Genomic DNA, 16605 nt, shown 5'->3' on the forward strand with positions numbered 1-16605 from the left:
AGAAAAACTCAACCCCCAAAACACGCCAGAAAAACCCAAACCAATACACCCCACCACTTATACCATACTAAAGCCCCATGAAAACCAGAAATGCTTCCAAATTCAGCACTAAGCAAGAAAGGAATCTAAATGGTAACAAATTGCTTTCTCTTCGCACTGTAGCTTAGCTAGAGAGCTCAGTTCAACTCCAGACTCTACCTTGTACTTTACTCACCAAATTTGCTTTCATGTGGAGCAGACAGAAATTTTACACCCTTACAAAAAACCCTCAGTACTTCAGCCAAGGTAGCATCCCCAGTGTTTCCCAGATCTGCTCTAAGCATTTAGGCCACGCATTGAAGAGAAAAAGGGAAAGGAAGGCTGGGTATTTTTTAAACAGTATAACCCACATGTAATATTTAAAAATCAAGACTAAAAGCAGGCATCATTTAATGTATTTTAATAGCAAACTTACAGGAACAGCACAGAAGACAGACAACATTAAAAACATGTACTTGCATGTAGGACAACTCAGTTAGAAAAGTATAGTGAATGGATGGAATCTACTGTATGATAAAAATGCTACAAACACCATTTAGTTGCCATTGATAAGAAATTTACTTGTTTAAAAAAATCCAAATGCTGGCATTGTCCAGAAAAATTTGACAGGTTTATTTATAATTCTTTTTTTTTTTTATAAAGTTGTTTTGGTGAACAAGTTTCAACAATTCATTTTTCTTTTTTTGACCGCATTTTGATAGTTTTATGTCCCCTCGTTTATATTAAAAATCCACACACAAATGAAAATGGAAAGAAAACTTGCCAATACCCAATTCTGTCCCCTATTTTTCCACTTGCAACCATATACTTAAGGTACCTTTTAACCCCATGGAAAAAATATCTAACGTTCATTACTACCAATAACAGGAAGAAGATTTTGCTTCGAGAATGACAAACCCATCTTAGTGAAGTTTAGGCACGCTCTCCACGTATGCGGCGTGCTAGCTGGATATCTTTTGGCATGATTGTGACACGTTTGGCATGGATAGCACACAGGTTGGTATCTTCAAACAGGCCAACCAAGTAGGCTTCACTTGCCTCCTAGTGTGGAAGAAAAGAGTTAAGAACACTTTGACTCCCTGAGCATCAGGAAAAAAAAAACAACAAACAACAAAACGTAATTAAGAATTAAAAGTACAATGTAACATGGCATGAAGTTTAGGTTTCTGTCTTTATTACTCACAAACACCAAAAGTTTTAGATTTTCAAAAATTAAAAGCCTCCATTTTCTTATAAACCATCAAATACACTACGTCAAAGTAGTGTATTGCTGCCATTTGGTAAAGACATCCTCCAGAACACAACTGAGCCAATATTCTTATGGGACTCTCACCAGATAAGGAAGGGGTTATCTTATCAAAAGGTTAGTTTGTTTAGGAAATTCTCTTTTCAAAGGCTGGGTTACACTATTTGAGTGACCTGTTTGCTGCCTCTACTGGAGTAAGAGTGCTGGGGAAAAGAAAAGCAAGTATGCCTTCAAACCACACAGTCTGGGCACAGAGCTCTGGCCACAGGATACTGAAGAGGTGGCTTAATTCAAAAGTCAAAAATTAGCAGAAAAAATGAACTGACAATTACTGGAAATAAGAGAACAACTCCTTTAGCTCAGGAACTCCTTGAACCACCAAAAACAGGACTGCAGTCAGAGAACTACCATTAGACACTTACCCTATTTCCATACTTTCTTCCTGCCTTCCTGTCTATTTGGGGACACAGCACAGGCCCCCACTATCTCAGGAGGTTTTCACCTCACAACTGTGAGACTCAGAGGGGCAGCACCTGGGAGCGCAAGAAGCTCTATCCTGGGAAAACCACAACCCTGGCCATCTTGTTTTCCCTGTTACTGAACAACTGCAGACAGGATTCCAAGTCAGACAGATGCTCAGTTGGACCTAATTATTCTGACTCACGTTAAGTTAGCTGCTGTTAAGCCCAGCACAGCAATGTTTACACATTTTTGGGCTGACACAGAATCAATCTCCTAGGAAGCATCTTAGCATGCCAGTATCAGACCAGGACACAGCAAACAGCTGTGAGAAGACAGGAATGTTGGGGGTCACTTATGGAAAGGAGGCTGAGGTCACCCTTTCTAGAATACCTGCAAGAGAACAGCTTGTGTGAACCACTTCATTACCAAGAACTGCAAAAATCAACTTACTAGGCTCAAAGACCCTGTTTAAAAACATAGGATTATCTAATATGAAGAGAGAAAAATATTTACTATAGCAGATGCTGACTGTAGCATTACTAAGTCATTTCACATGCAGTAGCCCTAACAAAGTTTTGCTAAATCACTACATGAAAAGTTAAGACACTTCACCAAAAAGCCATGCTGGTACAAGTAACATGGTACCCAAGGGGTTAAGAGTTTTTAGGTTTGTTTTTTGGAGGGTTTTTTTGCAAATATGCAAGCAGGAAGCACCAGGAATAATATGTGACAAACTCCTATACCAACATCTCCTTAGTGCAAAAGCAGGAATGTTCAAACCTGCCTTCTGAAAATGTATTAACTACAAATTTTAATAAGCAGTTCTAGATAAAAAGCATAGGTAAACCTCAGGATTTAAGAACTGCCACACAGAATAACTAAAAGCAAAAGCAGCAACTCTGCAAATGCACACAGCCACCTTCTGAAGCTAAGCATGTGCTCAAGTTTATAGGATCTCATGGCATATGTCTTGGCCCTTTATCAAGTGGAAGTCATTAACTAGAAAGAGACCATTTTGCCTGTATGTCAGACAGTCTACAATTACAGATGGGTTCTGGAACAATCTTTCAACAGCTAAAAGAACAGTAAAGACCTATCTTTAATCAGGAGTGTCTTTTTATCATGAGAGGGAAACATTCCCATGACAAGAACCGAGTCTTGCGGGGAGCCCTAACTCAGATGGAGGAATTTGGGGTCAGAAAGAGCAATTAATATTTCACTCTCTGTACACTCTGAATAAGTTATATAACTAATATATTAAAAAAATCTGTTTAGTATCAACTACATCATACAAAAGCACCTATTTCCCTAACTGTGTTTAGATGTGGCTCACCGAGCTGCTTTTCTTTAAAGAGCATTTGAGGACACCAAGGGCTCCATTAGGACACACCAGAATGAGCTTTACACGCTGCTTTCCTCTCAGATTGCAGAGCTTTCAAAAGCAAAGCCTCTAGCAAAGCTCAAGGATGGAGGAAGCACGTTTTTCTTAAGTGTCTTAATAAGATGCACTGTTCTAACTGCTTGAGGGGTGGGGGCTATTTAAAAATAAACCAAGACAGCCCCCCCCAAAAAACACATTTACAGCCTTTGTAAGGAGCTGCTGACCTGTCAGTGCATTATTTCAGCCTATGGTATCCATAGGCATCACCAGGTCCACTCTGAGTAAGCAAGGCAAGGTTGAGGTGTGCAAAACCCCCCCACCCCGGATCAGCCCCGCCCCAGGAGGGGCCCCGCCCACCACGGCAGCCCAGCAATCAGGCAGAGCCGAGATGAACCCTGGAAACAGCCTGGCCAATGGGGGTGGGAGGCGGAGCCCTCCTGCATCGCCAGCCCCAGAGTCTGGGGGGCTTCGGGGGATGCCCGGCTGTGATGGCACTTCCAGCACTGACTCCTGCCCTCTGAGCCACCCCCAGGCTGCCCACTGCGAGCCCCCTCAGCAAGGCTCACCTGCAAAGCACCGATGGCAGCGCTCTGGAAGCGCAGATCTGTCTTGAAGTCCTGAGCAATTTCACGCACCAGACGCTGGAAGGGAAGTTTGCGGATCAAAAGTTCGGTGGACTTTTGATAGCGCCTGATTTCACGCAGAGCCACAGTACCCGGCCTTTTAAAATTAAATAATTAAAAAAAAATAAAATTATTAGTATTCAAACATATTCTGCATCGCTTTAAAAACACAGGTTCACTATCCAGACTAACCTAAGCCCCATACACTTTGTTTTCCCTAGGAGAGCCCAAGCATTACAATACGAAACCAGTTCGTTGGCAAGGGGCCACTGTCTTCTCAGCATCAATCTCTGCCAGCCTCCACTGTCCTCAACAGGGATCCCCCAGGTCAGGCAGACTCATGAGGCCCTTGAGCCCTGATTTCCCTGAGAGGTGGACAGCACATGCTGGCTGACACCAACACAGCTCAATGCAGACGTGGCAAACGGCAAAGCTGTCATGAGTTCAGCTGTACCACAGGTATCCTCACAGCAATCAGCCTGACAGCAAGCACGGTTTTAAGGGAAATCTGATTCTTCTTCCCTGCTGTCAACGTTCAGAGAACTAATAAAAATCTACATTCTGTGTTATATTATCAGTACAAAGTACCCAGCATATTTCCTTGTGTTAAGTTTTGGTGTTAGAATGACAAATTTAGATTAACAGCATACTCTCACAGACACAAAGTCCATCTGTGAAATTAATACCACACTTATTTCTGTGAGAACTTTGTATTTTCCTGCTTCAGCTTAATTATCTTTTTCTCAGTGGATTAATTCTGCCTCACACCTACAGCAACAGACAGAATCACAGAATGGTTCAAGTAGAAAGGGACCACAGTGGGTCATCTGGCCCAACCTCCCTGCTTCAGCAGGGTTCCCCCAGAGCAGGTTTCTCAGGATTGTGTTCAGATGGCTTTTGAGTATCTCCAAGGAAGGAGACTCCACAACCTCTCTGGGTAAGCTGTTTCAGTGCTCAGTCACCCCCACAGTAAAGTTCTTCCCTACGTTCAGGTGGAAATTCCAGTGCATCAGTTTCTGCCCGTTGCCTCGTGTCCTATTGGCACCACCAAGCAGAGCCTGGCTCCATCCTCTTGACACCCTCCCTTCAGATAGTTTTACACATTGCTAAGACACCCCCCCTCTCAGACTTTTAGATGAAGTCCGCTATTTCAAACCGACTTCTTGCCGATCCACGTTTTCCCCACGAAACACGTAAAGCCAGCCCAAAGCCACCCTCCAGGCTGAAGCACCGGCTGTCGCCATCCCACACCGAGCAAGGACCGCAGAACTCCACGTCCGGAGGGGGCTGCTTTGACAGCTCCGCCGGTGACTCCCGCCCGGCTGATCAGGCGACGCTTTTTTGGGTCCCGGCGCGTCCGCGGGTCCCCGGCGCCCTCTCGCGGCCGCTCGCCCGCCCTGCAGGGCCCCCGCGCCCGGAGCCGGCCCCGCCGGGGGATCGCGGTACGCGCCCCTAACAATAAACTTGGCGGCCCCGCTGCGGCCTCCAAATAACCACAGGTACGAAATTATAAAAATTTAAAGAAAAAAAAAAAAAACAAAACAAACAACAACGCCGAGCCGGGGTCGGCGGGGGGAGTTGTCGATTTTGTAGGGACCGGCACTTGAACGGCCGGAAAGGGGCCGATGGTAAACGCCGGGTGTAGGTGCCGCCCTGGGAATTTCTGCTTATTTTTGCGGTAGGCGGGGACCCGCGCTTGCAATTTTTTTTTTTTTTTCTGGTTATTTTGCCGGCATGCGGGCGGCCCCGGGGGAGCGGGCGCGGAGGGAGCGCGGTGGAGGCGGGGAGAAGCGACCCCCGCCCCGCCGGCCCCGCGGGGAGGAGGAGGGGGGTGGTAAAGGAGAGATTTGGTGGGAGGTGTTCCCGGTACCGGCCCGCGGCCGCCTCTGCGCGGCGCTGCGTTACCTGTAGCGGTGCGGCTTCTTCACCCCGCCAGTGGAGGGCGCGCTCTTGCGGGCGGCTTTGGTGGCGAGCTGCTTGCGGGGCGCCTTCCCGCCGGTGGACTTGCGGGCGGTCTGCTTGGTACGGGCCATGCTCCTGCCGACGTCGCTGCCTTACACCTGCCGGGGGGAATGTGGGGAGAGGGGGGAGGCGGGGTGGGGAGTGGTCGCCCCGTTCAGCGTGCGCCCCCCGCGGCACCTGCCCCCGGGGCGGGCGGGAGCGCTTCCACCCCCGTCCCGCGCAGCGCGATCCTGCCCGGCGAGCCCCGAGCGCCGAGCCCGCTGATAGATAAGCGAAAAAAAAAAAAAAAACCAACCCAACACCAAAAAAAAAAAACCGCACCAGAAAAGGAAAAAAAAAAATTAGAAATTAAACGTCTGCCGATCGCGGAATATTAAAATACAGCTTTTTTGCCCACGAATTCAATACCGAGGCGGCGGCGGCTCGAAGACGAGCGAGCCGCGCGGCAGCAGACGCGGAGAGAGGCGGCTGTCGCCTCCCCCCCGCCGGCCGCCCGTCACCTGCCAAGTGTTTGCAAATACCGCCCGGCAAACATCGGGGGGCTGGCACGGACCCGCCGCTCCCACCCGCCGGAAAACCTCCTCCGAACGTGCGGAGCGGAGGAGAGCGGAGCGGCAGCCCCCGCCGGCCCTCCCCGGGCTGCCCGGCGCCGCCCGCCCGCGCTCCCCGACCCGCCGGCAACCGCAGGCTACCCGGCGTTTATCGTGCGAAAAGGAAAGGGGCCGGATAAAGTGGGAGAAAGCAACAAACTTTTTTTTTCGGGGGGTTGTTTTCTGGGTGCCCGTCTTTCTCTTTCTGTGTAACTGCTTCCCCAAGAGCTGCCTCGCTCCCAAGCGCCTCTCACAGGCAAACTCAGCTCCCAGAGCCAGAACAAAATGGAAACAATCACGAAATGCAGCCCTAGTCCTTTTGCAAAGGAGGAAAAAATAAATTGCGAAAAATAACGCCAAAAATATCGCCAGGAACTCCAAACCATGCGGGTGCAGATGCAGGGGGAGGTAGTGGAAAAGTTTGCACTCGAAAACCAAAAAATTGCGTTGCGTTTGGGTCGTTCCTTCGGCGAATTTCTTTCCCTTTTTATTGTTTTTTATGCAATAGGAAAAAAAATATGGTCGGTGACCAGAGAAAAGAGACAAGATGGTGAAGCTGAGCAACAACTGTGGGGAGCAGGGGAAGGAAGGCAGGAGAGTTACCCTGGGCTGGCGAGCGGCTCCTCTTTGCGGCCGCTTCCCAGCCCCGATCCGGGGGATGTCGGGCTGAGGAGGCAGCTAAGGGGCTGGGGAGGCGGCTGGTGGGGGTCTGGAGCGGGGGCGAGGGGAGCAGAGGGGGGCAACGACCGCGCGAAGCGGGGCCGGGGGTGCCGGCGGAGGGAGCCGCTCCGGCTGCGCCGGGAAGGCGGCGCGGCGAGGGCGAACCGGCGCCGCCGCCGCCTCCCGAGCCCCCCAAAAGTTTGTGGGGAGGGTCGGCGGAGGGCGGCGGGTGGGTGTCGGGGCGCAGGGGGGGCGGCGGGCGCGGCGCCAGACTTACCCCGTCCGCTGGGCGAGCGCGGCTGCCGTGCGGGAGGGAGGGATGGAGGGCGGGCGAGCGGGCGGGCGCAGGAGGAGCCGGAGCTGCTGCGGCTGCTGCTGGCGGCGGCTCGGAGCACAATTGAAAGATGGCCGACCCGGGAGGGCCGGCCCCGCGCCCGGCTCCGCCCCCCGCGCGCGCGGCCCCGCCCCCGGCCCGCCCGCCCGCCAATGGCGCACAATGGAGGGAAGGCGCGGCCCCGCCCCCGGCCCCGCCCCCGCCCTGTGTGTACAAACACAAAAGGCACGCCGCGCGCGCCGGGGGATTCCCCGCGCCCCGCGCGCCCTTCCCGCGGGCCGGGAGCGCCCCGGGACACCCCGCCACGGCAGCCCGGACCCCTACCAGCCGCACCCGCCGGGAGCCAGCTGGGCCTGGCTTTAACCCCACCAAAATAGGAGGGGACCCTGTCTTTCCCCTGCTGGGTTTTGGGTGGGTTTTTTGGGGAGATTGGGGTTCACTGGGCCGCCAACAGCACTAGGGAAGCGATTCTCCCCCTGTAGTCGGCACTGATGAGGCCACACCTCGAGTGCTGTGTCCAGTTCAGGGCCCTTCAGTTCAGGAAAGACGTGGAGGTGCTGGAGCAAGTCCAGATGAAGGTGGTGAAGGGGCTGGAATACAAGTCTTATGAGCAGTGACTGAGGGGGCCGGGGTTGTTCCTGGGGGAAGAGGACACTCAGGGGTGACATCACTTTCTACAACTGCCTGAAAAGAGGTTTTAGCCAGGTGAGAGTCAGTCTCTCTTCCTGGCAACCAGCAACAGGACAAGAGGATGTAGCCTCGAGCTGCCCAGAGGAGGCTTAGGTTGAACACTAAGAGGAATTTCTTCACAGAAAGGGTGATTAGGCATTGGAACAGGCTGCCCAGGGAGGTGGTGGAGTCACCATCTCTGGAAGTGTTTAATGAAAGACTAGAGATGGCACTTATATGCCATGGTCGGGTTGGCCTGGTGGTGTTCAGTCATAGGTTGGATTCAATGGTCTGAGAGGTCTTTTCCAACCTAATAGATTCTATGATTGATTCCGTGATTTTTTTCTTTACATAGAAGCAATGCAAAAAATTTGTCCCTGTAAGCTGGCCCATCAGAGCCCACCTAGCGAGGATCTGCCATGGAAGTGCCATGTTCCTTCTGCAAAATGAGAGCTGAGCATCAGGAGGAGACTGCTGGGCTTACTTCTGACTCAGAAACGCACTGAAGGCACAATGGTTCACATTGAAAATCTGTTGTTGGGAAAGGAAGAGGAGCCACATTCCCTGCATTAGGGCTGTCAAACTGTTTCAAGTTTGAAATGCAGCTATTCGAAAAGCAACTGTAGTTTAGCAGAGTCATTGCCGACAGATCCAAACCAGTTGTATCAGCTGCCATGTTGTTTAATGAGAAAATCTGCTCTTACTTTATTTTCTGTTAGTGTTAGAATCTAAATGGCCTGTGGGAAAGTAACCTGCATTGTAATACAAATGAACAGTCACTTGCAATTTTCTTAACCACGTTTCAACTACAGCGTCAGGTTCTCTACTCACACAAAGTGGTGCCACCATCTTGTCTGTCACTGAGGCATCAGAAGGAGCCATATTTGATTTGCAAACTCTTTATTACGGATGATGATGTCATACAGTTCTGTGTGGAGACATCCAAGTTACCTCCAGCAGCAGAAGTGGTTTAGCCATGCGAGCTGAGAAATTCACTTGGGGCTAACCAAACCTGACAAGGAAGAGGGGGTTATCGTGGGCAGAACACCCTGCTAAAATAGATATAGTCTGCTTTGGTACTCAGACAAATACAACGGGCTGCACTACACAGATGGGAGTAGATACACCAGACACACCTCTGACCCAACGGTGAGTTTATGGGAGGTGACTGTCAGGAAAAAGAAACCGCAAAGCATTTTCTTTATACTTAGAGAAGTATTAGCGGAGTGATTTATCTATTGATAGTATTTTATGAGAGAGCAGCACCTTACTGGACAGCTGGAATGAGAACTCAGAGCTGTATTACACGATGGAGTATTTGCCAATGCTCTGTAAACACTAAAAGCCAGGCACCGAAACAGGCATCAATTCCCAACATAACACACGTGTCATATGATAAGCAGCTGGAAAAGTTAAAAGCCGGCAAGTGCTATAGTTCCCAGCTGCAAGAAGCTGCCCAGAGGTTAATAATCCATAGGTTTTCCCTGTCAGCTTTAGCTCTGCACGGAGGGGAGGAGGGAGAAATGGCGCTTCCACCGCTTCCCTGCTGCTCCCCGCGTCCTTCTCCCGCAGCGAGGAGCTGCTCCCTGGTGTCCCGGCGGCAGCGGGGCCGGGCAGGACCCGGCCCCGAGGTCACCAGCGGGGACCCGGGGCCCCCCCGTGCCGGGGCTGCCGCGAGTGGCACTGGACGTGGCCCCGCCGCCATTGGCGGGAGCGCCCTGGAATTCCATGACGCCAGGCAGGGCGGGGCGCGAGGCTGTCCCGGCCCCGAGCTGCCCCCTCCCACAGCGAGACACTGTTTTCCTCCGGGAAGGTGGGAGCCGATCGAGCCTTCCTGTCTCCTCTTGGACCCCAGCGCCGCTCCCGCCCTGCTGCTGGCAGCTCTGCGTGGTTTAAAACGCGAACGAAATACCGCAGGCAGGACTACGGTGTGCAGCCTGCCCACTGCCCGCACCGGAAAACCACGGAAAGCCCAGAGAAGGAAAAACTATTCCAATATTGCCAGGTTTTGCACCCTCGTTTCATCCTCGCTGATTAATGCCATTAAACCCGTGCTTTTCCGGGGCTGTAGGAACAGTGACGACTCTGGGGCAGCCCTTTGAGCTTTGCCACGAATGCTATTTGTGTGGCCACAGGACAGCGCAGAAAGAGCTGGCCCAACTCTAAAAAGACTCCAGACGTTCGTCTTTCACTGGCAGCACTGATAAGCGTTTGCTCCTCCTTCCCAAGGGCCTTTATCTCTCCAGACCACAGGCATCTTCCACCCTTAGGCGTCCATAAGCGGCCACGAAGGAATCTAACCTAATGAGATTCCACTGGTTTAACCGACAATAACATGCCAAGGACAACTGCAGCACTTCATCCTCACCCAGTGTAACCACTGCTGCTGCGAACGTGTCCAGATTGCTTTGGTAAATAAGATTAGGGTGGAAAGCAGCTGGTGCAGGCTGGAGCCAAAGAAGACTCCAGTGATAATGGATAGAAAAAGAGGGACATTCAAATCAGTTGTCAGAGATGTTGTTCAGCACCTTGCACAGAAGGCACTCAGCCCTCATTCAGCAAAAAAACAGGCAGATTTCCACAGCTCATACTTATTTTGCCTGTCCAAATAGCAGACATTTTTCAAAATACTCTCTTTCACCTTTCCCTTGTTGGGAAACACACTCTCTCCCACCTTGCCCAGGAGACTTTGGGCAGAGGAAGACAGGCTTTTTTCCCATTAGTTGGGATTAGTTGCAACTGAGTCAATACAGCTGAAAATACTGTTTCAAAATGGTTATTGGGAAAAAAATAAGCCACAATGTTTCTTTAGAGCTAAGGCTTCAAGCTCAAGTCCTTTCCAAATAGCTTCTAGCCAGCTTTGAAGGCTGGAATAAGGCACTGGCCCTGTTGGCCAAAAAGCTACCAGATCAACCCCAGTAACATCACAGACTGCAGGAAGATCTACAAACAACTGTAGCAGCTGCTTCCCTTTGCAACAGCACAGATTACAAGCCCCAGAACAAAACACAGCGAAGCAGATAAGTTTGCCTTTTTTTGAGGTTACCTGGACCAAAAAAAACCAAAACCAAAAAACCAACAACAACAACAACAAAAGTGAGTCCAGAGTGTGATTGTTTTCAAGCAAAACTTGCAGGTATCTTCAAGAATCATTTGAAAAAGGCTTCCCACTACAAGAGACATTCATGATTTATCACCAAACTCCAAATGGTCTCTGGTCAAAGAAGAAATATTTCTTTCCTATCCCTCCCAAAAGCACAAACTAAATATCCAAATTACTTAGGATTACTTAGTCTACTTCTATCTCAACAGATAAAGAGGAAGTGGGTGTTGTTAATTTTATGTAAAAAGCTACTCAGACATTTCACTAAGGGAAGGAGTATAAGACTATTTATCTACAACCTTCACTTGACTCCTACTTTCATGCATCTCCTCCCAGACACAATTCTCCCTTCCTGTTATCAATTAGATCCATCTCTCTTCTCTAACTAATCAAACCTCCAACCACTCTTTGCACTCCAGATCTGCATGTTCACACCGCCTTAGCTCCCAGCCTGCTGGCCATTTTATGATTTCATATTCCCTACACACCTCCTTGATTCAATGTAGTTGCTCAGACAGTTGCATTTTTCTCTTCTTTCTTTTTGGTCGTATCCCTGTGTTTCATCATCTTGATTCTGACGCCAAATGGTCCCCACCTTCCCCTAGTTTTTCAGCCAGTCCCAGTCCCATACCTGCTGTGTTTCCTTCTGCAGCTCCCAGGCTGGACAGCCTTTCCTAGCCAATTTCAGTTCCATCCTTAAAAAACACTGGACTATGTTGCCTCATGCTCACTCCAGTCCTGGCAGGCCTGCCACCCAGTTTCTGGTTTTGGCTGCTATACACTTAAAATTTCTTCTGGAAATTAAAGTAAAATGTCAGTACAAAATGCTCACAAGCTTTAAAACTATCTTCCTCTTAAAGTGTATTTTGACAGAATTAAAATATTTTTACCCTTAACTTAGTATTAACTGTAAATTTTGGTGCAGGTTTAAATGTATTCTTTAATAATCATCCACATAAAACATGAAAATACACCATTTCCAGTATTTTTACTAGGAAGTTACCAGGGGTGTGAATCATTGCCACTCATTAAAGAAAGTACAAGTCATCTAAAACTTCAAAATTATTTACAATAATTTTGTCTCTGTGTAAATAGCTTTCTATTAGTATTTGTTTTGAAGCTTTCTATGTCATGAATTTGTATACCACAATAGTTACAACATTATAACAGCAGCCATTGAAATGCACAGTTGTTTGATATGCTGGGTTGCCTATTACATCATGCAGGACACTTATCTATCCTCTGGAATATTTATACTCTCTGTCAATATAGAGACCAAAAATACACCAGCCAAAACTAGCAGCTGTATAGTACACCTATCTTTAGAGATTGGCACCTACTGGAAATGCAGATAAGAAGTTATGTAGAAGTAGTAGACACAGCTTTTTCCTCACTTTTACTGTGTCTTTTAATCATGTGTTTTGCCTTTTGCAGTTCTCTGAAATACTTCACATATATCAGACATTAGAGCCCCACTGTTTAAAGAAAACTCTATAACATATGTTTACTTTTAAGCAGCTCTCAGGTCCCAAGGACTTCAGTAGAAGATACGCCGTCTTCGATTCACACATGTGCTGAAGTGTCTCCCTGAAAACTGATCTCTAAGGAAAATTTAAATTATAAGGAAAGAGTATATGTGCCACGTGAGAAAAAAATTATTAGAATCCATGGGTTCTTCAGGATGGTTTAAAAGAGACAACTACTTTAAAATGCAAAATTATCAGTCCTTTTCACACTTTGAGCATCACGTATGTGCAGGTGATTCAGAACAATCTATTTTGGAGACAAATTGCATTTCTCTAATGTCTCATAATCCAAGAGCAGTGAATCTGGAGTTTTTTCCTCCAAAAAACCCCCAGACTCTTCTTTTTTTTGTTTGTTTATGGTTTTTTGTAAATTAACACTGTTTCAATGGAAAGTTTTTCCAAAAGGAATTTCAAGGACAAAGTTCTAAGAGAGTGAAAATAAACCTACGATAGCTCTGAGAATAAGATCCAGGACTCCTGGATTTTGCTTCTCTTTTTTGGACTACCACTACTTTTTAGGAGGCTTCATGAGTTTGACTCAGCCTCCACCTTTGTGGATCCTCTCCTGCGAAGAGTTACCAAGCTCTTAGTTTCTCTGAGTATACGCCTGCTTTTATATATGGACTCCTGGCTCTAATTCCCTATGTATCATCCAGGATTCTCTTATTATAATCTCATTTGTATGGCCTATTATTAATATGCACTGCTGGAACTCATCTCTCATCCTTCTAATAAGGTCCTACAGAACATGAAGGAGTAAATAACATTATATAAATTAGCACTAATTCTTTCTTTTCCATGGCCTAGTGAGTTTCTTCTGGTGGAAAGAGTCATAAAAAAACCCTGTATGAGCACCCTATAATGACATCCTGAAGCTCCACTCGTGTTCCAATCTTGGTTGCTTATTTGTGTGTTCATAATAGCCTTTTAAATATGCATAATATTTTAGTATGCTTTCTAATAGAAAGTAAAAAAAAATCTATTACCTTTTAAAGAATGGAAGTTAAAAATATCTTTAATTGCTTGATATAGAGCTAAGAACAGTTCCAGGTACATATGATGCATTGTAGCTGTAACGAGAGTCTTCATTTTTTTCTTATCAGCTTTGAAGGACTTGCATGCAACAGTTCAATATCTTAAGGTGGAGACAGGACTTGCAATATTACACCAAAAAAACCTGTATTCCTATTATACTGACACTATAAAAATCCTAAACAGAAACAGAGGTAGTTTTTTTAAACAGTCGTACTTTATTTTATATTATGTTTTATTTGACATGACCCCCGTGCTTAATACTGGACAACCAACTTCTCATTTGTTTCAATGTATGGGGATGATAAAGGAAAATGACAAGAAAAATAGCCCTGCATGTTTACACAGTCACAAACCTCCCCTTGTGAGGAGAACTTCAGCTTCTTAATGACTTCTCTAAGCTTATGCCTTTTCTTCTTCCATTTCTCAGTATCATGCTATTTTTCTTAGACAGATACTCCCAGTTTGGAGTGCACTAAAGGGTTAACTGAAACAGAAACCGTGGCCTAGCATGAGATAGGGAATAGGCTACAACAGATAATTGTGAGGTTATTGTACAGCCTTGCCAAAGACTAGGAATTATATGATACGACAAGGAGTATCTGTGATTTTTTAGATAAAGTATGAGCAAATGCCATAATGTATTTCAGAGACAGGATGGGAAATTTAATTATGAGAATGTGTCTAAGGCATTGGGTGAAAGGACTGGCAGACAAGTAAAAAGAAAAGGGAGTTTATTCTCTGTAATGATAATACAAGAATCTGAAATTTACTGTACCTGTCTGAGTTAGTTTGCATTGACAGACACATTTCAAGTGGGCTTTTGCAGCATTTTCTGCAGTACGGGGAAGAGCAATTGTTCTGGGGAATATTTCTTCTTAAAGTTACAGTACAGTAAAATTATTTAACTCATTTTAGCTCTCCTCGATCTTCACACATGGCTAAGTTATTATAACAACATTTTTCTGTCTTTTGAAGCATTGTATTGTACTGTGGAAGGAACTGGGTGGCCTGTGAGTTTCCTCCTAATGGAGACTACTGTAAAATCTTTTATTTCCAGTACTTCTGTGTTGATAGATTCATTAAAGTTGCCAAGGAGAAACAATGAACACAAGCTCTAATTGGTTCCCAAATAAGATCCCTACTACTACTACTACAGTGACTTACTCTGAGCTCCTGTTGTAGAAGAATTTCAGCATGCTGATTTGCCCCAAGACTCACACAGGCTGGAAAATAACTCCCTGCAGGCTTGCACTAGGGAGGGTTAAAAAAAGGCTCACTCTTTCCCACCACCCATTAGGCTCCCATTGGCTTAATTTTGCAGTGCTTTTCTTGTAAAGGATGTCTTTTTATGCACTGATGTAGTATCTAGCCCATGCTGACACTGCCATGAAAGGCTCTATGAGCCACTATACTTGACAGAACTAAAACAGTAATATTATTTATTTCATTTCTTTGCTCAGTGGGGTAATCTCATGAGATATGAATCTCTTCTTCATGAGGGCCCTGGGGATAGCAGGCAGAATGAAACTTAGCCACGCTTAAGTATAATGCAAACAGCACAGATCAAAGTACTCAGGCTCCAACAGCTAGGAGCAGACCAAAATATCGGGTATGACACCCAATATCTTAATTTATTTGGAACAGTACTCTGTAGGCTGGTTGCTTTCAAAATAGATCTGCTTCTTCCTCAGAAACGTATAAGATTGTCTTGAAATGCCATTGATGCTTCACAAGCCTCATCTGTGACAGTCAGCTGAGGAAGGGTCTCAGAAATGAAAACACTCTTCTGAGGTCTGACTCCAAGACAGTTGTGAAGTGTTCTGACATGTCCCATCTCTCTTAGCAAGTACTCCCAAATCTCAAAACCCACTTTCTGGAGAAAGTGGTCTCCTGAGAGCAGAAAAGGGAAAGAGAAGATGGAGTAGCAGACATTATATCTTAAAGCATCAGCAAAGAACATGAAGTTATTTTCAGTCTTAGGAGACTGTGGAGCTTTGGGGGTTTTTAAAGAAATGAAAGCTTTCTATTTTCCTAACATTCTTTGTAAGTTTAACACTCTGTAGACTATACTTTACTGTACCACATTTTTAGATTATTTTTCTTCATTTCTCCTCCTCTTCTCAGACTCACAACTCTCAAGGCATCTCGGTGTGAAAACTGCAGTTGCTATTGAGAATAGGCTTCGTATTAGCGCTGCTCATTAGTTTCTTAATGCTTAGAAACTTCTGCAACACAATTCACGTTCAAGCCTAATAAAGAATACTTTGCCCTGACTACTCAATGTTGAATATGTACAATCCCAGCCGAGAATAAAAGGACTCACAGATATTCACCCCTTCTGAAAGTCAGGCCTAGTATGCCTCTGACTACATACCCAGGTGTGGGCACCCCTCTTAGGGGCTATTTTTAAAAAAATCATTTAAAAATGCCCACATAGCTGCTTTCACATCACAAAGAAGAGAGTGCTATAGCCAGAATTAGAAGTTCCTGACTCCCAAACATGCTCTGACCACACATCTCATGTGTCAGAGAAGAGGGCCGGAAGCGAGGGTGCAAAGGAACGATGTGGCAATAGGTGGTTCCTTCTGATCAAACGGTGCCTGTCAAGCCTCACTCTCTTTGTGGGTACTGCAAAGCTGCTTTCATGGGGCCCAGCTGCCTTAAAGGACTCCAGTGATGGCTGATGCATGAGAAGGATTTGTCAGGTAGCACCAGTTCTTCATATATGACTTGTATGTCTTAGCTGCTGACAAAATTCCCTCTGAAGTTTTACAGTGAGCTTGGGGAGTTCTAGTAAAAGCCCCAAATCCCTGCAGACAGGTGATAACATCAAAATCTCATCTTTTGTTTCTGACTTCCAGAGAAAGTGTCAGGCAGTTGTGTTTGCAGGCACAAGCTTGATCCCCTAACAACTCAAAACCCATCAAAACAAACAAGCAACAGAAGGTAAATGAGAGTTCACAAATTTAGCATGT

General features: G+C 46.6%; 1 protein-coding gene and 1 long non-coding RNA gene across 2 annotated transcripts; one reads left to right on the forward strand and one right to left on the reverse strand.

Annotated features, from left to right (window-relative positions):
* Positions 1-423: 423 nt before the first annotated feature.
* LOC116783875 (histone H3.3A) lies at positions 424-7376 on the reverse strand. Its single transcript, XM_032681843.1, has 4 exons — positions 7241-7376; positions 5657-5811; positions 3695-3848; positions 424-1080 (listed from the first exon to the last, which is right to left on the reverse strand). The coding sequence occupies exons 2-4, from the start codon at positions 5782-5784 to the stop codon at positions 952-954; spliced, it is 411 nt and encodes a 136-aa protein (XP_032537734.1). The 5' UTR covers positions 5785-5811; positions 7241-7376; the 3' UTR covers positions 424-951.
* A 951-nt stretch (positions 7377-8327) lies between these two features.
* On the forward strand, positions 8328-13062 carry LOC116783876. The gene is made up of 2 exons (XR_004355876.1): positions 8328-8588; positions 12588-13062. It is a non-coding gene; the product is annotated as an uncharacterized LOC116783876 (long non-coding RNA).
* The last annotated feature ends 3543 nt before the right edge of the window (positions 13063-16605 follow it).

The sequence above is a fragment of the Chiroxiphia lanceolata genome, chromosome 3 (assembly GCF_009829145.1).
Source record: "Chiroxiphia lanceolata isolate bChiLan1 chromosome 3, bChiLan1.pri, whole genome shotgun sequence".
NCBI classification, from domain to species: Eukaryota; Metazoa; Chordata; class Aves; order Passeriformes; family Pipridae; genus Chiroxiphia; species Chiroxiphia lanceolata.

Bases quoted from the DNA above. Each gene is read 5' to 3' on its own strand.
- LOC116783875 (XM_032681843.1), bottom strand. From the start codon at position 5,784: ATGGCCCGTACCAAGCAGACCGCCCGCAAGTCCACCGGCGGGAAGGCG. The intron at 3,849-5,656 runs GTAACGCAGCGC...TAATTTTAAAAG, and splicing joins AAGAAGCCGCACCGCTACAG to GCCGGGTACTGTGGCTCTGC. The intron at 1,081-3,694 runs GTGAGCCTTGCT...CTTCCACACTAG, and splicing joins CTGCCATCGGTGCTTTGCAG to GAGGCAAGTGAAGCCTACTT.